Source organism: Amia ocellicauda, chromosome 4 (assembly GCF_036373705.1).
Source record: "Amia ocellicauda isolate fAmiCal2 chromosome 4, fAmiCal2.hap1, whole genome shotgun sequence".
Taxonomy (NCBI): domain Eukaryota; kingdom Metazoa; phylum Chordata; class Actinopteri; order Amiiformes; family Amiidae; genus Amia; species Amia ocellicauda.
Window position 1 is genome coordinate 2,411,431 of NC_089853.1, and position 21,583 is coordinate 2,433,013.

Genomic DNA, 21,583 nt, shown 5'->3' on the forward strand with positions numbered 1-21,583 from the left:
AGACTGAGATCCACATTTGCGATATGAAGAGATATTTTAGGGACAGCCAAGTGATCATATTGGTTTTTTGTTTGTTTCTTAGTGTTAGTGGATTCATTCATATTACTCAAGGTGACTATAATTAACAGCATATTTAGAAAATCCTCTGAATTAAGAAATAAATGCAGTTATTTCAAATAATTACGTAAAATAAATAACATGTATAATATGACGTCTAACATAAAGCACAGTAAAACTTAGAAGGAAAAAAAGGCACAAAGTCTTTATTCTTCCACTAGGTGGCAATAAAGACAACACCAGGAAAGGCAAATATTTTTGTCCAGATTAGTGAACAACCATGACATATGTTCTTTAATAATTAATTTTCTTACATTTCTAAAGGATTTTTTTTCTACAATTTTGTACCTGTTGGTTAACTAAACCAACTAAATTTAAAAACAAACCAACCTGTTCTGAGTTGACTAATCAGCTTTTCCATTCTAGGATGTAAGACCTTATATATTGTTACTGTATATCTCATATACTCTTGTGTAAACTGTGAATTTGTAAAATGTATTATGCCTTGAATTGCACTGTGTATTGTGATTATATTTTGTAAATCTACAAAGATATAAATAATAATAATAATAATAATAATAATAATAATAATAATAATAATAATAAGGACGCATTTGATAACATTTTGAATATTAGCAATACAAATCCAACAAATTACAACAATGGAGCTATACATTATAAAACCATAACAGACATAACACACCAACGCAGAATCATTACAGTGATATTAAATCTGACAATTACGCATGCATGTGTCTATAATCCAAGTCTAAAGTACTTCAATGTCACTTGTTGCTACTGTCTTACAACAGACATGTAACGAAGTGAAGTGCCTGCATCGCGCTGCATTGTAGCTCGTCAAGCTGTCGCTTCTTAGTGGATCTGGCATTTAAAAAAGATATGTTCATGATAATACATCAGGTTTACCATGTTTAGTGTCGGGAATGGCGAGGTCTGTGGGCAGCAGGCACAAAATCCACCACTTCAGCATTGTCTCCGCTTTGGCTCTGCCACGCAAAGCAGCCAGCGCCCTGTGAAGCGCCCGGCGCGGCGGTGCGGGTCTGCAGAGACACGCAACCATCCTCACCACAGCAGAGCGTGTATCTGCCCGCCTGGTCTTAAATAGCTCACAAGCACACGCGAACAGAAGTACCGTGTCTACATACAATACAATCCACAATCCTGTTACATACATTTCCTTTCTTACATCTGTTTTTCACCTAACATTTCTGTGGGGGAGGAAATGTGCGACCGGGGTGTGTTTGCGAGTTTGTGTTTGTAGTAAATGTCTGACATCTCTTCTCACACAGACGACTGACAACTTTTGCAAACCTGCTGAAATGTGGCCAATGCGGTTTAGCGATGCTGACTGATTACCGCACTGCAGCCGGGGCTCTGAACACAGCGGTGTGTGCGCGGCGCACTGAGCAGCCTGGACACGGCACTGCCTCCAGGGCGCGGTATTGCCCCAACACTGGCGCACTGGCGCACTGGCGCACTGGCACACTGGCGCACTGGCGCACAACACACGCACCTGCAAACACCCGGCAGGCGTCTCTATGGCATTACTGCAGCCTGCTAATAGGGAAACACGAATCAAAAGATTATTGGTCATGTTGTGTACTACTACTAATAATAATGTTGAAGGAACCTACGGGTAGCTTCATTACAGAAAATGTCTTCCAAACTATTCGCTTTTGCATAAATGCGGAATATGTCGTAAGCAGTTTTATACTTGAATAATTTCATAACAAACTCAACTCGACATGAAACTAATTTATTTATATGATTATCTGTTGTAGATTTTTTTCTGAAGACCTTAAAAGATGAAAAGATGCAAGAGATTCAGAGTAGGAAAAAGCAGATATTCTAAATACATTTTCAATGCATTTTGAATGCTATTCCAATGAGGATGTCTTGGAGATGTTTGAACATTAAAGAGATGTCATGGCAGGTTCTATGTTGGTATTTGTGTTTGTTTATTGAGATAGCTAGGTAGTGAAAACAGTCATTTTAATTTTGAGCTGATTTTCAGGACATAATTATGACTTATAAATTATTATGGAAGAGTAGGTGGATTGCAAATTCCACAGCATGTGCTTTTAGAAAGTCCAACTCCAAAGAAGACCAATACACCAGCTTGTTATCTGAACAACACTTTTATTGGGCTCTTTTGAGTGATTCCATTAAAATATATATCTTTCAGTCATTGTTTTTTAATTATTTCATTATTTTAATTTATAATGAAGCACTAATGTGCAAAGATGTTCATTTATACAAATGAAATCGGCCAGCATGTTTGAAGAAATAAACACAAATTGATATAATCAGTAGTGTACAGATGATAACAGCAGTTACAGATTGGTAGGTGGCAAGTTTCAGAATAGATGTTTCAAAAGATACTTCTCCCAGTGTTTGAATGACTGGAAACAAACACAAGAACAAAACAAAAAGTCAAATTCAAATATATATATACACTCACCTAAAGGATTATGAGGAACACCTGTTCAATTTCTCATTAATGCAATTATCTAACCAACCAATCACATGGCAGTTGCTTCAATGCATTTAGGGGTATGGTCCTGGTCAAGACAATCTCCTGAACTGCAAACTGAATGTCTGAATGGGAAAGAAAGGTGATTTAAGCAATTTTGAGCCTGGCATGGTTGTTGGTGCCAGACGGGCCGGTCTGAGTATTTCACAATCTGCTCAGTTACTGGGATTTTCACGCACAACCATTTCTAGGGTTTACAAAGAATGGTGTGAAAAGGGAAAAACATCCAGTATGCGGCAGTCCTGTGGGCGAAAATGCCTTGTTGATGCTAGAGGTCAGAGGAGAATGGGCCGACTGATTCAAGCTGATAGAAGAGCAACTTTGACTGAAATAACCACTCGTTACAACCGAGGTATGCAGCAAAGCATTTGTGAAGCCACAACACGTACAACCTTGAGGCGGATGGGCTACAACAGCAGAAGACCCCACCGGGTACCACTCATCTCCACTACAAATAGGAAAAAGAGGATACAATTTGCACAAGCTCACCAAAATTGGACAGTTGAAGACTGGAAAAATGTTGTCTGGTCTGATGAGTCTCGATTTCTGTTGAGACATTCAGATGGTAGAGTCAGAATTTGGCGTAAACAGAATGAGAGCATGGATCCATCATGCCTTGTTACCACTGTGCAGGCTGGTGGTGGTGGTGTAATGGTGTGGGGGATGTTTTCTTGGCACACTTTAGGCCCCTTAGTGCCAATTGGGCATCGTTTAAATGCCACGGCCTACCTGAGCATTGTTTCTGACCATGTCCATCCCTTTATGACCACCATGTGTACCCATCCTCTGATGGCTACTTCCAGCAGGATAATGCACCATGTCACAAAGGTCGAATCATTTCAAATTGGTTTCTTGAACATGACAATGAGTTCACTGTACTAAACTGGCCCCCACAGTCACCAGATCTCAACCCAATAGAGCATCTTTGGGATGTGGTGGAACGGGAGCTTCGTGCCCTGGATGTGCATCCCACAAATCTCCATCAACTGCAAGATGCTATCATATCAATATGGGCCAACATTTCTAAAGAATGCTTTCAGCACCTTGTTGAATCAATGCCACGTAGAATTAAGGCAGTTCTGAAGGCGAAAGGGGGTCAAACACAGTATTAGTATGGTGTTCCTAATAATCCTTTAGGTGAGTGTATATAAAAAAAAATTCCATATACATACATACACATATAATTTGGGATGACATTTTATTACTTTAAAAATAAAATAACTGTACATGGGGTCTGGCCACACAATTAAAATTGACAACTTAATAATAAAGTCAATGACAAAATAAACCAGGAACAGGCAAGTATCCTTTGGCAAGTTTCACCTCATACGTTATATTTGCATACAGGTTTTCTTTATTGATCCTGACTTAGACCACTTTGTAAACATATAGGGCCTGATTTTCCCTGTGAGCAAGTGCCTGTGTAACTCATTTAGTTTGAGGTGGATGGTTTCCAAAATGTATGGCCAAATGGAAAATAGGGACCATACCATTACTAGTTACAGGAGACCTTGGTCAGATGACAAGACCTTGGTAAAACAAATGCTTTCTGCAGAAGCCACAAGTAACTGCATTTAATTTAAAACAGTATAATAATAAAAGCAGTTATTCAAATACATCACTGCGTAAAGAAAATGCTAAAGAACACCATGCAAGATGAACATGAGGAAGCTAGTCAGCAGTTAGCCATGACACTTCTGCAAACCCAAGATGTCCTCCTCATGGGGAACATTAGAAACAGAGCTCTTGAAATCATACCATCATATTCTGGACTAAAAATCTTTAAAGGATTGGATTTTGACCTTCAAATAAATATGACAGTTCTGTTTCATTCATTGTGACCTAATAGCATGTAATGTTGCACAGGTTGGGTATTTTACAAATTGATATGTAACTGTCAACATTTAGTTGCTAGTGAAAACAAAACTAAAAGATAAACGTGAGTTGGCTTGAATATCTGGTATTATATATCACGATACATATTTGCATTGATACTGCAGGCCTGGTGTTTTTGCTCTTTGTGAGAGATTTACTGTAATTTCTTCTTCTAAGTACCACAAAATGACCCCTTCCTACCCCCCAACCCCCAACATACATTTCTTTAAATGTAATAATATGAATATATGTTTAAAAGGTAAAGTGCATTTCATAGTTTCATTTATGAGATACAGTACAATCATTTACAATAAAATAAATTCTTACAAACATTCACAATCTGCAATCTGAATTCACTATATGGAGTATAACTAAAATGAGGACTCTAATACCTGTACCAGTTCAATGGAAATAATGACAGTGTCCTAAACTGTTAAAACTACATATAAAAAGCCCTTTTTTCGTAAATTCTGGGGTTTCATGCACAAAAGCATTCTTTTCTTCAAATACATGCCAATCACTTTAAAATACGCATTGTTTAGACATACAGTATACTCCATTGCAGAATTTATATAAAAATGTAAATTATGATACTTATGTCCATGAAAGGAAGAATTCACTATTATTCACATTTGCTTTTCTTTCAACACAACCTCCTCAGTCCCTAAATGTCCCAAATAAACCTTGGGCCGGATTAAATCAAAACTTTGACCCACCCGCTAATAGCAAACTACAAACCTGTACATCATAGCGGTTACATGTATGATTAGAAGAAAGTGGCATCTTATGAAAATGAAGCCGCAACTCAGAAGAGTTCTGTAGTTTTCTGTTAGCAGGTGGGTCAAAGTATTGATTCAATCCGGCCCCTTATTGAAATACTAAATTTGTATATTTACGCTGCATTACAAAGAATCCAGGAACTGAGGAGGATGAAAGTGAACATTAGTGAAAAGGTATTTGGCACGGCTTGCACTAAATCAGAACTCCACAACAGCAGCCATTACTGGCAGTGATGCTGGTTTTCTGAGGAAATAAGTTCACACAAAATGGGTTCCAACCCACCGCTTGTTCATTTCTCCTGCTCTCCCCTGCTCTCCTCTCATATCTCTTCAGTGCCTTTGTTATTGTCCTTTAATTTTGGTAACCGTGCAAAGAAATGTCTATGATTACTATTTACCTTTCTAAAACTTTCATTCCGAAGCTCAACAGATATTGCTGTCAGTGATAAACGTGCCACAGTTGAAGGTATTAACATTGTTGTTTCCAAAAAATAAAAAAATAAAAAAATATAAAATATTTTATTCAACTCTGCACTGAAATAAAGCTGAATAAAAGTGTTAAAAAAGTAAATACATATTTTTCCCCCTTTTCAAAGAACTCGCATCGCAATACCAAGTTATTCAGTTAAGTCAGACGAGCACATCAATTACTGCAACATGGATTTCACTTCCGAATTTGACTGAAGTTCCTTATCCCACAAAAGGGCCCATCTTTACGCACCACATAAGTCTACCGCAAATCAAACACTCAGAATTAAAGATGTTGCATTTAACATCAAAAAAACCTTATCATCTTATAAGACTAGTGAGTATCACTTGACAAAATTAAGCATTTAACTATAAATACAGCTTTTTAACAAAGTACACAGGTGGCAACCAAACATTATGGATCAAGATGCACTGGGAAAAGACTGATCATAACTAAAGCACTGTTGTAGATTTTAGTTCTGATTTTGGCATATATAAAAGGGCTCTTTACATCACACACTTAAAAAAATATGAAGACGGACAATAACAATAACAGTGAGCTTTAACCAGCTGTGAGATTGTTCCATCAGAGTAATGCCAGTAAGGAAAACTGAAAAAAAGATGGGTTTGAAATTTGGTGGCTTCTCAGGCCAATCCATTCCTTCCAGAAAAGCCAGACCAACAGCTGCTCTGAATGGTCAATCACTAGAGAGAAGTGTGTCACGCTGTTATGCTGGAGCAGTGACATTGTCTCTGTCTCACCTGCCAACACTACATTTAAATCTGCATATTTTCTGTTTAGGTTTGACATTTGCTTCTACACTATGGAAACCCAGCATCAAGTATTGGGGTTGTAACTAACGAATGCTAATTAGGCAAAACTCAATTTAATTAATGTCAGAGTGCCTGCAATATTTATCTATTAGGTTTTATCACACTACATTTTAAATTATTTAAATAAACTGCTGATTTTTTATTTAAAGTGTAGCACTTCCTGAATTCATGGCATCAATCACAAAGCTGCACATTAATTCATGATAATCCATGTTCTCATGTCTATATATAAATATATGTGTGTGTATATGCATATGATATATATATATAATTGTTGAAACAATTTCTCTTTTTAATTTACAAACAATGCATATGTCTCATTTTATAGTCTCTCTTTTTATAAAAACAATTGCTTTAAAATTTCACATTGTAGGATGGTGCCAAAATTACGTCTCAATGCCCTGCAAGATTTTTAAATCTTTTGAATTATCGAAACACTGCACACATGAATGAAATGCATTACTTCCTAAATACGTCTGATTTGCAGGGTTTGTTTTGTTGATTCCTGATCTCTATAATTCACATCATGATCTTATTTCAGTTTTGTTTAGTTTTTGTTTTTTTCATGGAAAACAAATCACCAACATAGAAAAATTAAATAAATAAACACATACAATTCCAAAATACTAAAGACAAAAGGATTCTGTACAGTTTGTTTTCAACAACTAAAATAAATAGATAAAACGTCAGGCAAGTCCTCGCATGAAAAACAAACCAAGGAATCGGTGGTGGCTACAGCCTTCAGCATCAGCACGTCACAACAGCTGAACTTACGACTCTTCCACAGGTAGCGATGGAGGGAATGAGGACTCGAGTCAGGAGTGCAGAAGCAGTGATTCAGGGGACACAGCGCACCTCTTAACCTCGGGCGGCCATCCCTGCGACGAGCCCTCCGCTAGACCTGGAACTCAAACATGTCTGTTTGCTTCTTGGCGAGTTTGGCCACCTCTTCCCTTATTGCCTTGACGAGTGCAGCGGTGGAGATGTTGGTGAGCGAGGGGTCTGAGGCGTCGTTCTCTGTCAGGCTCTGCTGGGAGGCAGCGGTTGAGGGCGTGGGAGGGTGCTCCAGCGAGCGATGCACGGGGGAGGCCTGGCTGTAGTGGCGAGGGACCCTCGGGGGGCTGGGTTGTTGGTATCGAGAGTGGGGATAGGCCTCCACGTAGCCTGGAAGGGGAACCTAGAACAGAAGTTGTTCCGACTATTTTAAAGGTGAATGCACATAACAGAGCAGACTTAAAGATTTATCATTTTGTACACGTTGCAGTCAAACAAACATGTTACAGCAAAGGCCAAGGAATTTGCAACTCACAACATTAGCCACTTTTAGTTGTAGGATTCAATTCTTATGAGCCCTCTTTCCCACTGTATTATGGGCAGATTTTGTTTTAAGTGTGTCTGTTTTGCCTAATTCCTGTGATTTTCTATTGTGTTAAAACGACATTTGTTTTAAGAGTTTCCAGATACGTGAGCTTAGGAAAGCTTAAGCTTGGCATAACAGCAAGGGAGCCTTTGAATTTCGCTTGCCCTCCACAAAAATGCAGGTTGTGAAGTTTCCCTTAAAGGGCATGCTTGGCAAAACAAATTAATCAGCAACACCTTGGTTTCTGAGGAAGGGCTGGACGAAGCTCCACACTGCCACAGCGATGAGGGCAGCCTGGCTGAGTTCCCCACTGGCAGTCAGCCATGCAGGTCGAGCCCGAGGCAAACATTATCTGTAGTGACAAGCTGGCACGGCACAGCCATACAGCACTCGGATAACTTCTGTCCGGGTGTTGCTTTTAATCTAAAATCCCTTACTTATTACTATCATCATCGTGATTTTTATTATTTATTCTTTCATTATTATTAACATTTTGTAGCATGTACTCAACAACAAAAACAAAAACAACCAATTCTTCATGAAGAGAAGTATCTACACAGTCTGCATCCAGGCTGACATTGCAAGAGCTGCATGTTTTCAATAACCTTCATAAGCCAGTGCACCAAAGTTTTAAACTCTGCTGCTGCTTACTGTCAATCAAGTGGCTTTGTAGCTTTATATTGAGCTTGAGTTTTGGTTTTGGTTTTTACACAAAGATGAATACACAAGTCTTCAATTGCATCTGTTCACTCACCCCTTTCAAATGGGATGATGCATTTAATCCACTTGTATCATGACCTATCTTCAAAGATAATGCTACACACTACTGTGCCTAGAATAAACCGGACTAATCTGGGTGCATGACATAAGTGTGCCCCCCCGAATGAGTTGTACAAATAAAGAAAATTGTGCACAAGACCATTACCGATTAACACCAGAGAAAAATCCTTTCTACTTTAAAACTAATGGAGTTTATGTTTATTTTAAATTTAAATTGATAAAAATGAATGTGGTCTTACAGATTCGGCCCACTGGTTGGGCACGTCTCCTTCGGGGGGGTATGGCATCCAGGTTTGACTCCTGTAGGGGGCAGGGGGGGTGGGGATGAAGTAGCCCGTGTATCCAGGCCGGTTTGCTGGTATCGCATAAACTGCTGGTGCTGGGTTTCCTAGGGAAGGCAACAATGGCAACTGTCAAAGGCAATGTCCACCAAACACGAGTTGACAGAAAAAACAAACAAAGTTGAATTTGATGAACTTGAGTGCCTCAGCTTCCATCATTGTGTGAGCAAAAGATCACAACATATTCCAGGATAATCAGTTACACAGACTTGTTTAGCTGCTGGGGTAAAGGGGCAGACTACTGTACTTACAGGAGACCACCACCATAATGAAATTCATAACACCTTGGATATTTTCAGTATTATTATTTTACTACAATTTTCTCTGCTTGGATGGCAAAGTCCTCTCTCATCCCATTAGAGAAGATGGTAGTAAAACTCAAACAGAAACAACACAAAAGAGAAAACATAAAGAAAGACAGTCTAATATGTGACAGTCATCATCTCACCTGAGTAGTTTGAAATGGGCTGCTCCACAGTGGCAGAGGGAACCGGGGCTCTGGTGATCGGCACGTAGGAGGCGCTGTCGTGCTGACTCTGCTGCTCAGGGACGGCGGATTCTGATGTCCTGTTTTTCGCCCCAATATCTGAGGAGGATCTAACCGCAAAAACAAAGATCAGGTTATACATCCTTCTGACCACAGGGAGGCGCATGGACCTCACAAAACCTCAGGTGTGAATGCAACTGTAACTGTGAATTGTGATGCCTAGTTATTAGTGCTATTGATGTTGTGGTTTGGTTGCTTTTGCTGTTGCTGTGGTTGTTACTGTTGTTATCATTAAAGTTAACATCTATTTCATAAAATGCTCTTCTGAATATTTAGTTTTTTACCAAAATTTGAAATCAAATTGAAACAGGAATTTACACAAGAAACTGAGCGTACATCAGGCATCAGTTAACTCACACATTACATGGAAGGCACATATTAATTAAATCTTTCTAAAATGAAACTAGATGCAAAGCAAAATGAAAAGAAAAAAACATTATATATCTATATATATATATGGCAAGTTGTCCCCCAGCTCATGTAAGTGTCCAACAGAAAAGTAGGGCGTTGTCTGGACACATCTGGAGTGTGTCCTCCTACCGTCGCAGTGATGTCACTACTGCCGGCCCAGTCCTAGGGGGTATGGGGGGAGGTGGGGAGCCCATCGCCATGTCAGGAAGCTGAGTGAACCTGAAGGCCTTACCGAGGGAAAGACAAGTGAGCAGGCATGAGTACAGCACAGCGTGTCTCGGACTGTGCAAACATATGCATGCAGAGACAGACAAAGGGCATCAATGAAGAGCTTACAGGCCTTGGCAGACTGTACTGGTACACATCTGGTCCGTAGGCTGGCATCCACTGAACTCCTGCTCTGGGCCTGTTCATGGTGCCAGGGGCACTCGTCACCACTTCAGAGTACGGTATCTGCTGTCCGGGACTGTACGTCCCTTGGAGCCGATTGTTGGTGGTGTGGCCGGCCGAGGCGAGGCTGAACGCCTCCTCCAGGAGCAGGTGCATTTGCTGCCGCACCTCGTCAATGGACGGCTGGGAGCTCAGGGTGGACGTCTCCGAATGACCTTTGACCTGACGACTGCGGGTGTAGCCCCTGGAGCCAACGGCACGGTCCACGTTGGTCTCCTCTATCAGCTCGGGTTCGGTCTGCCACAGAGAGACACAGAGACACTCTTGTTTCAGTTTGATTTGGCCAGTTAAGAGGGTTGTTTCCATTATTTAAAACAATATTTGGTCTGTTGTGATAAACAATATTAGCTATTCATAACCATTGTATTATCATTAGAATCACTGATGATTAGATCCAGTTCACTGATATTCATAGGGCCGAAATTATTGAAACATTACAGCAATGAGGAAGTTATTTGCTTCGCCTCATCTTGTTAAGTTGCAACAGAACAATTTTCTCACTTCTATGTTTTAAATGGTTTAACTGAATGTAACCTTCTAATTTAACAGCCTTGCAGAGGGGAACTACCACTGGAAATATCCTGTATCTAATTGCAATCTAGCTTGCACTGACATAGAGATTGACTGAACTCATCCTATCAGAAAAAAACATTTTCGGGAAGCATGTTTATATTCTGCACAATTTTGACAAACAAGCACATCTGATACTCCATGTGGAAGAATTCCCAGTGACCTGTAATAACTTACTATTGTCTTATTGAACATCAAAGGAGGAAAGTGAAGCAACCTTCACAGTTCAGAGTCCAATTTAACTAATCTTTTGATTGGTAAAGCGTAACTTTGTCAAGACCTTTCAAAGCCTTTGAAAAGGCATCAGCCCCCCACACCACATTAATTGAGCATGGCTACCTCTGTGGATTGAGCATGAACAGATTGTGTGTTTTTATTTTACGTATTTATTAATTTATGTGATTATTATTTGAAAGGGTCTGAATTTATAGCACTCAAAATCAATCTAGCCATTTCAGAGAAATAATTAAATGCCCCAGTAAATTACCCAAGATATGGGCCTCCCTTCCAATGACAGATAGATAGGAACCACTGCCCTATTTCCCAGTGTCTGTAAAAGCTCGGTGTAAGACATTCACTGGAGACCTATTACAGCCAGCTTCATAAATCAGTTCTCCTGCAGAATATAGACACCAGGAGCAGGGGATCCGCAGTCCTCTGGCCCTTAGCAATATTTTTTGGAGGATTAACATATACATACAGCAGCAGTCTTTTTCACAATTAAAAAAAATGACCAATGTAGTATTTGCTATTGTTACTGTGTGACTGCCTGCCAGCGATGTTTACTAACACAATATTTACAAAGGACAAAGCATTCTTGTCTCTGTTGCAAGACCATTTAAAGACCAAGAAAAACGTTTAAGCCAAGGTCTATATGCAACGTGTATATATTTGGCTTGTCTACTGAATGACTTGTGGTAACTTGTCAGTCACCATGCTAGAAAAGCATAATTGTGAAAGCATTTTCTCGAATTCCCAAAGACAAGTACAAAACCAAAACAGGTGCCTGGCTAAACAGCAGAACAGAAACTGCTGATCCAATTCTGTTATCTTATTACGCATTTACCTTGCATGCTTGTCTCTGTGCTAGGACAACATACAGCTTTAAATTATTAATAAGTCTTTAAAGTCAGATTAAATGTATTTAATGAAATACTGTGTCTCAGTTACACACATGCATACAGGTAGCTTAACAGTAATTAAAACATGAATTGGTTCCATGTCAAATGAACGCTTAAAGGCAGACACAAGGGCGTAGATTGACATGACTTGTTCCCCAGGACTCACATCGTATCCACTGTTGCGGATCCCTCGCCGCGGCCTATCTCTCGTCACCAGGAGGTCCATCTCAGTCCCGCCCGGGCTGGGGCTGTTCAGCGACTGCCTGCTTCGGTACGCAGGGTTCTTCGTTTGTGATTGTCTGAAAGCAGGTCATTATGAACTCACTGTCATTAAAAAGTAAAGCATATGCTAATTTTACAATCGTGACATCGCTTTCCTTTCTGGGACAGGAGGATTATTCTCTTCATTGCAAACATACATAATGTCTGCCATTGACTGCAATGGTATTTCAATTAAGTGAGTGAACGTTCCAGAACACAAACCACTACCTTCTTTTTAACTTCTCTCTGCTTGTGTTTCTTGTTTGGTAATAAAAACATTCAAGACTAAACCTTAAAAATGACAGGGCACTCTTATCTGCCACAGTTATTGAGGAAATGGAAAGGGAATGACTCAGTGAATAAAACTTAAATTCTTCAATTAAATCACTCCTAGGTATAGATGTAGAACAAGCAAGTACTATGATATTGTCATCAAGTTTCCCCAGACTTACAAACACAGTTCAATTACTGGTGTGTGGATTATCTTTAATCTAATACACGTCTCCCAGATTTTGTCAGTAAATACTTTAATAAATTTGCAGAATACTTGAGCAGAGGTTGCCAGAATGCCTAGCTGAATCGTCTGGAGAAATGGTGAGCAGCAGTATGAATATTAAGCCTTTCTGTAACACAGAGACACATTTTCTATGCTGATATGTATGAACCACAGGGCACTTAGTCTTATTTAATAGGTGATTTTAGTGTTTGGTATTATGCACAGCATTCCCAGAATGCACCTCTCCTCCTTTCAGTTGGAAAAGGTCAGTCATATTGTCTGACGGGGTGTTGAGTTGATGCGTTATGTTCATCTGAATGCAGTGGTAAGACTGAACTTCCCTACAAATGATGGGAAACTGGAAAGATCTGTAGAATTACAGTGAACATTAGCTAGTGGTGTTTACTGTCAATCTGGTAACAAAAATATACTACCCATGATTGTAGCTTCTAAATAGTGTTCTAGCTATATCATTATACACTCACCTAAAGGATTATTAGGAACACCATACTAATACTGTGTTTGACCCCCTTTCGCCTTCAGAACTGCCTTAATTCTACATGGCATTGATTCAACAAGGTGCTGAAAGCATTCTTTAGAAATGTTGGCCCATATTGATAGGATAGCATCTTGCAGTTGATGGAGATTTGTGGGATGCACATCCAGGGCACGAAGCTCCCGTTCCACCACATCCCAAAGATGCTCTATTGGGTTGAGATCTGGTGACTGTGGGGGCCAGTTTAGTACAGTGAACTCATTGTCATGTTCAAGAAACCAATTTGAAATGATTCGACCTTTGTGACATGGTGCATTATCCTGCTGGAAGTAGCCATCAGAGGATGGGTACACATGGTGGTCATAAAGGGATGGACATGGTCAGAAACAATGCTCAGGTAGGCCGTGGCATTTAAACGATGCCCAATTGGCACTAAGGGGCCTAAAGTGTGCCAAGAAAACATCCCCCACACCATTACACCACCACCACCAGTCTGCACAGTGGTAACAAGGCATGATGGATCCATGTTCTCATTCTGTTTACGCCAAATTCTGACTCTACCATCTGAATGTCTCAACAGAAATCGAGACTCATCAGACCAGGCAACATTTTTCCAGTCTTCGACTGTCCAATTTTGGTGAGCTTGTGCAAATTGTAGCCTCTTTTTCCTATTTGTAGTGGAGATGAGTGGTACCCGGTGGGGTCTTCTGCTGTTGTAGCCCATCCGCCTCAAGGTTGTACGTGTTGTGGCTTCACAAATGCTTTGCTGCATACCTCGGTTGTAACGAGTGGTTATTTCAGTCAAAGTTGCTCTTCTATCAGCTTGAATCAGTCGGCCCATTCTCCTCTGACCTCTAGCATCAACAAGGCATTTTCGCCCACAGGACTGCCGCATACTGGATGTTTTTCCCTTTTCACACCATTCTTTGTAAACCCTAGAAATGGTTGTGCGTGAAAATCCCAGTAACTGAGCAGATTGTGAAATACTCAGACCGGCCCGTCTGGCACCAACAACCATGCCACGCTCAAAATTGCTTAAATCACCTTTCTTTCCCATTCAGACATTCAGTTTGGAGTTCAGGAGATTGTCTTGACCAGGACCACACCCCTAAATGCATTGAAGCAACTGCCATGTGATTGGTTGGTTAGATAATTGCATTAATGAGAAATTGAACAGGTGTTCCTAATAATCCTTTAGGTGAGTGTATGTTTTTGATTCACATTAAAATCATAAAACAGAAAGTCAAACAACTGCACAGACAGTGAGAAATAAGTTATTTCACTACTTATATAATTAACAAGATGGTGAAATTCTGATGTTCCAATATTACGTGTCAACGAACAGATTTAGATTTCTGCGTGCAAAAGAAGAATATAATGAAATTCGTGTAGTTATGAATTCTTGTAAAAGCACCCAGCACCAGAACTAAGCAACAATCCCTCTTCCTCTATAACAAATTATTAAAGACATCCATTATCATGATACTACAAACTGAAAAGCACTTCCCACTCATTTGCAAATGTTTCATAGTCCGATGCCGGAACCAAATTCATCACAATCCTCTCTTCATCTGTTCAAAGATGCATTCAGTCCTGGACTAAGGGGAATTGATTCTTTCAGACAAAGGTAACAAATGTAGCAAATGCATTTCCCTCCACATGTAATAATACAACAATTTAATTAAGGTTATAACTGCACATAGTATTTACAATGCCTCATTTGGGGAAAATATTCCTCATCTTAATGTGTGCTGAATGAAAGCACAAAAAGAGCACAAGCCTACGGAGCCATACATTTCAAACAGTCTGACTTACCTGCTTCTTGATTTAACGTATGTGGAGGATATTTCTTCATCAGGGTCTAAAACCTTATTGAGTTCCATTTGTGCTTTTTCGTACTCCTGCTTCTGCCTGTGTGTGATGGACTTGCTGTTGCTGTCTATCGCAGGGAAGTCATAGTACCCTTTCCGCTTGGCCTTGAGACGGAGTTTGTTCCTGTAGTGTTCAATGTCTGATTTTTGCTTCAAAGCCATGTTAACCTGAGCAAGAGAAACATAGTTGTCTGGTTTTCCCCCTTTTTTTTTTTTTCTCCAAGCTCGTGACACTCGGCAATAATCAAAAGCTAATCTGCTTCAAGTACCAGCCAGGATGCTTTTCTTTGAATGAGCCAGGTTTTGTTATATGAGAAATGGGGATATGAGCTTTACAACTGATGTTGTGGTTGTGTTTGTTTTTTGTTAGTTGACCTTGTGACTTTCTGTTTCTGCACTAGAACAAAACCACAATAACAACACTCCTCAAGACAGATGCAGACACTTACAAAATACTGTAACTAGCCTGCATTTACACTGTTATTATGTTAATATCCATTAATTCATTCACGCCTCGGTAAATGCAGTTCTAAGTACACTTTCTTCACAGCATTACAAGAGCAGAACATGAATGAGGCATTGAACAATAGTGTGACTGCGGTACAAATCTGTGAATGTGAAGGTGTTTGTATTGTAAGGTGGTCCCCAGTACTCCGAAGCCTCTATGTTACAGTGCTATGGAAGCTGGCACACTTACCTCTCCGTTGATCACCGCCGAGTCCTGGCTCCTGTCAGAGGAAGGGTGAGAGTAGCTGGGGGGCACTGCCAGGGGTTTGATGGAGATTAGCTGCAGGGACCCAGAGGATGTGTCGAAGGGATCTGCTGAAGACCTGGACACTCGGTCAAACAGAACTGCACCCTCCTCTTCATCACTCATTGGTGCTGAAGAGCATTGGGTTTTCAATCAAATACAATCACATCAAAAGAGTTGATCATGAAGCAGAATACAGAACACAATTTATATGAGAACTAAAAAGAAGAAGAAGAAGAAGAAAGCACAGTAGAGTATATTAAACAGTCCTTTTTAGTTTTATTTATACACCATTATATACAGGGGCTATATAGGAAGTATTCACTGCCTTTGGACTTTTTCACATTTTGTTGTGTTACAACCTGATTTTTAATGTATTTAAATGGGATTTCTTTCCTCCTTCGATCTACACAATCTACTCCACACTTTCTATGTGAGGAAAAATGGGGAGATAAAAAAACAAATAAATTAAAAATAAAAACCTGAAAGAGTGGCAAGAAGGAAGCCATTTCTGACAAAAGCCCATGTAGAATCCCACATGAAATTTGCAAAAAGATGTGGCAAAAAATTCTGTGGTGCGATGTAACAAAAATTGTACTATTTCGACTAACTGGTACTAAATACAGGTAAATCCTTGAGGAAAACTTGCTTCAGTCTGCAAAAGATCTAATACTGGGACAGAGATTCACCTTTCAGCAGGACAATGACCCCAAGCACACAGCCAAAGCGACACTGGAGTGGCTTAAAAACAAGAGAGTGAATGTCCTAGAGTGGATTATTTGAATCTGATTGAGAATCTGTAGCAAGACTTGTCCACCAATGACCTCCATCCAACTTGAGAGAGCTTTTTTCCGAGAAGAATGGGTGAATATTGCACAATTCACATTCAGGTGCAAACCTGATAGAGACTTGCCCCAAAAGACTCACAGCTCTAATTGTTGCCAAAGGATGTTCTACTAAGTATTGACTCAGGGGGGTGAATACTTCTCTAACAGTTACAGCCATTTAAAAAGAGAGCCATTTCCCCAGACCAAATGCCAAAGTGTCAGAGGGGTCATTTTCTTCTTCGGTTTTTAAGAGCAATAAATGTGAAGAGATGAAGGTCTGCATTTTCTACTATAAAAAACTAAAAAGGACTGCAGTGTTATTCTAAGTCTGCAAAGGAAAAGAAATAGAAAAAAAGATCACTAATGCCAACCTCTCCGAAATTTAACACATCCAGTTCAATAAGTAAAGACATTGTGGCTTAAGAAAATGAGGTACATCTGGATGTTTATATAAGGTTATTGCAACCTTGCCTGCGGATTATTTGTTTTACAAAATCAAGCTATACAACTTTTTGACCAACACAGAATCCTTTTTTTCTATGTGTATTGTACAAATATGAGAAAATGTTTTCCTATAACTGTCTTTATTGTGTTTCCATGTTAGAGAGGTGGGTATAATAGTCATGCTTTTTTCTACATTTTCTATTTGATTTGTGAGAATAATAGTAATAATAATAATAATAAAATCAGCAAGATAGAAAAATAAAATAAATAATGATTGAGTTTTAGAAATACAAATTAACCAAAACTCTTACCAATTCTATTTTTAAAATTTACACCTGAAAAACAGATATTTAGGATGTTATCAAACATATATCAAATGCTCTAGCAGATCAGATACAGTCAATGCTCCTTTGAATTCAGAGCTCATTTTCACTCCAGTTTCAGTCTGCTGCTGAAACACGTAAAAAGGGCACAAATGCCTGTTCTACTGCAATTCTTCAGCAATTCATTATTTTCTTGTCTGTGTTTTTCGACTCCGATATGGAGTGACTTTAAAGCGACATATCAAATATTGTCATATATGCTGGAGCCCATCTTAATTTATATTTTGAGCACAATATACTCAAGCGTGTGAAACATTTACAAGCATGACATTTCATTTTGCTACCATCTGTTCTGATGACTGGCATGAATGTCTAATGCAAGCTGACCTTCTCCCTGTGTTGAGTGGCAAATACAACTGATATTGCCGATATTGCAGAAGACTGTAGCACAGGGTCAGCAGGACTTCTACTCATCTACTCAAACAGAAGTCCCCCATGTTTTGTAACATAACATGTCTGCTTCACCGGGGCTAATACAAGGAGTGCTTAACTGTTATTAATGATGTAGCTATGAACATACAACAGCACTGAGTTGAATGTGCTAGTCTTCAAAATCATGAAAGGTATCGACCACATCAAACCAGAGGAGCTTTTCCAGATCAGCAGGGACACACGCACCCGGGACACAAATGGAAATTGGGCTTCAAGGCATTCAAGACAGAAAACAGGAGACACTTCTTCACAGAGAGAGGCGTCACAATCTGAACAAACTCCCCAGCGATGTGGCTGAAGAGACAATTTGGGAACATTCAAAAACAGACTGGATAGGATCCTTGATCACTTATTAATGGACACCAGACGAGCACGATGGGGCGAATGGGCTCCTCTCGATTGGACACTTTCTTATGTTTCTTATGTTCTGATGAATGTGCCATTTTAATGTAGAAACCTCATTCACTGTGTAATAGTGGATAGGTTAGGGGCAGTTGTGCTTTTACACCTGGGTTCTGTGATTTCTATGCAAATGTATAAGAAGGTTCTGCTCACCATTTCTCTTCCTCAATTCCTCTTTTGTCATTTTCTGCTGCGCTGTTACTTTCTGCGCAGAACCTCTGCCGGAGTTGAGCTTCCCTGATTCGGTACTGATGACGGAGCCGTCCTCGCTAGGCAACCTGCTGCAAGTAACCATAGCAACAAGAGAGACTGAGCTTGCGTCGGCGCCAGTTCAGGGCCGTCCGGGTACGCCGTGCTTATCTGCGGTGATAAACACGTGCACACACGTACACGCTCAGGATGCATGGTGCTGCGTAGTTTTACCACAGTTGGAAGTGATCCCCTTTCAAGACAAGAAGCACGCAGTCTTCCGGAGTCTTGAAATGCAATTTCATAACTTTATTTATCTGTTTATTTATCTATCTACAGACTGAATCACAAATCATAACTACACGATCAGTTTATGATCATTTATAACATGGGATATAAAACTGTGAGTGTTATGAGCCAATGAAAGTGAGGTAATACAGGTCTCACAATGTGTTTTAAAATGTATGAATTCAAGCCATAAAACAAATTGGAATTTTCCAGGCAATCACACAGTCTGTCACATGTTTTCAAGCAATAAATAGGGCTAATTTCAAACATCTTGGACATTCTTGCATGAAATACTAGCCACTGACAGCACTTAAGCATCCCTATTAGCTTTCAAACTGCGTATGTGTGCAACACAGTTGTTGCTTGTACAGTGATTTCAGTGTAAGGATGAAGCCGGCTTCATCTCTGATTCTAAAAGAGTCAGCTTAGAGAGTAAACATCAGGGATACAATCCACACAGTTTACCCATTTAAAATATGTAGAGCTCTTAAAACAAACAGAATTGTTTTTCGGCAATTGTGTGACACAAAAAGTAAGTGGTAGCAGTAAGGATTTGAATTGTATGTTTTGGTTATAATCCACACCTGAGTTTCAAATACTTATTTAATTCTCACAGCCACATAAAGGCTTAAAATTTCATCAAAGGTATTCACTTAAATTCCATTTGTTATACTATCTGTGGTAATCAACAAGAGCAAGAACAATAATAGAATAAAAGCTAAGTTTTTTTCTCTCAGGAGCTTTCAGCTTTATAAACCACACAAGTAAATCATGGGGGTTTGGTCTTTGATTAAGGCTTTTTCCTGTTTATTATAGGTAGAGCTGCAGCAGTTGATTAAAATGATAGGGCCGCAGAAAGAAAAAAAAAATCCAACTGTTAAAAGACACAGCATAGAATGTGACTACATAGCAGGGGGATCAAAAAGACACTTCTTATGCAGAAGGTAATTAAGAACCGAACATTCTGCTATAAGTTATTGTTCATCCCTATTTTTTCATTTGGATGTTTACGGGTTTTCCAGCCTTTATAATGCTGAGCTAGCTTTTTGTTGGCATTGATGTGGAGGGAATCGTCAATCAATATTGTCAATCCAATTTGCAATCTGGGCCTAAAAAAAATTATAGAGCGATTTATAAATTGTATACAATAATAATTGCGGTTTATCATACAACAAAATTTGTCTTGGCAAACAATCGAAAGGCGTTGTTTTATTGTAGGAAGTTGAAGACAGAGATGAATTGTTAGAAAATATATTATCAAAAAGTTACTTTGATTAGAATGCTATGTATATGTTATAACAGCAGTTCGAAGCAGAGTTGTAACCAGGTCACTAAAACTGGGAGTAGAGTCATTTAGAAGTAAAGACTTGAGTCGAGTCCGTGGCGTGCCAAGCTCGAGTCGAGTCGAGTCACTGAATTTGTCAAGTCGAGTCGAGTCACACACACAAAACAAGCTAACATCAACAGAAATGTTCTGACAGTTCGGATTCAGCTCCAGCATAATTTGCAGTATGACACTGGATTAACCGAGGCAGGACTGTGCTGTTGTGACCTCTGGCTGAATAGTAATAAAATAAAAAAAATTGAAAACAGGAGACTAGGCAGTTGAATTATGCACACACACAAACAAACTATTCAATGTTCATATTATTTTTTAGTGTGCGATCCCAAATTGTTGTACAGTTTAACACTACCTTACACTGACGTATTCTCCCTGCCTAAATATAAGGTCGCTTTCTGGTACCGCCGATCTCTGCAGATCTGCGCAAATGTGTGCAGAATCTGACCATTTAACCAATTAATTCACAGTATCTGTGCAATACGCTGTCTGACGTTATGATCACAGAGCTGTGCTATAGGCTGGAAAAGCATTTCCTTAGCAACGGTCTTGCCAATCACTGCAGAAGCCGTTATGTTTATGCAGTAAGATGACTGCATGTAGAGCAGGGGCGTTTCAGTTTTTGTTTTAATTTATTTTTATCATAAAGACAATGACTCAAGTCAGATGGAGACTTTTGTGTTTTGACTTGAGTCGAGTCACGTATTCTGGGCACTGACTCGGGTCGAGTCGAGTCTTGCAGGGAATCGAGTCAAGTAATTTGGTATCAAAGACTCGAGTCGAGTCATCAAAAATTTACTTGAGCCCGAGTTGATTCAAGTCACTGATTTGAGTCATTACAACTGTGGTTCAAAGTATGATGCTTTCAATCTAGAAGTTTGAGCTTTTAAGCATACATATACATATTTGGTTACCATTTTACTATTTATAAACCAACTGCCTTTGAACAATTGACACAGCATTAGAAAGGGTTATTGTAGTATTCTTTGTTAATTCTCCGAAGAACCCCACTGTTAAATCCTGATAAATGGGCTCCTCTGCCTTGGACAACTCCTTTTCATAAACCTCAAGGATGCAAAGGATGTTTTAACTACAAATATGGAGATTTTTTTGGGCAGATGTTTTGGGCGGACACAATGACACATGGGTTTTACAATTGCCGTTGAGGACGATGAAAATAAAAGCAGAATTGAAGAATTTCTCAATTTAATGTATTCATTACAAAATGACATCTCCGAATTTGTCATTACTTTTAAA

At 39.4% G+C, this 21,583-nt stretch overlaps 1 protein-coding gene across 1 annotated transcript in view; it reads right to left on the reverse strand.

Moving 5' to 3' along the window:
• Positions 1 to 2,948: 2,948 nt before the first annotated feature.
• kiaa1549la (KIAA1549-like a) overlaps positions 2,949 to 21,583 on the reverse strand; it is a 35,266-nt gene continuing 16,631 nt past the window's right edge. Inside the window, exons 11-19 of the mRNA XM_066700481.1 lie at positions 18,664 to 18,791; positions 15,969 to 16,153; positions 15,216 to 15,439; positions 12,314 to 12,446; positions 10,343 to 10,693; positions 10,136 to 10,233; positions 9,497 to 9,645; positions 8,947 to 9,095; positions 2,949 to 7,744 (exon numbers count right to left, since the gene is read on the reverse strand). Of these exons, the coding sequence (XP_066556578.1) occupies positions 7,463 to 7,744; positions 8,947 to 9,095; positions 9,497 to 9,645; positions 10,136 to 10,233; positions 10,343 to 10,693; positions 12,314 to 12,446; positions 15,216 to 15,439; positions 15,969 to 16,153; positions 18,664 to 18,791 (1,699 nt within the window). The 3' untranslated portion in view covers positions 2,949 to 7,462. The remainder of the gene's footprint in view (positions 7,745 to 8,946; positions 9,096 to 9,496; positions 9,646 to 10,135; positions 10,234 to 10,342; positions 10,694 to 12,313; positions 12,447 to 15,215; positions 15,440 to 15,968; positions 16,154 to 18,663; positions 18,792 to 21,583) is intronic.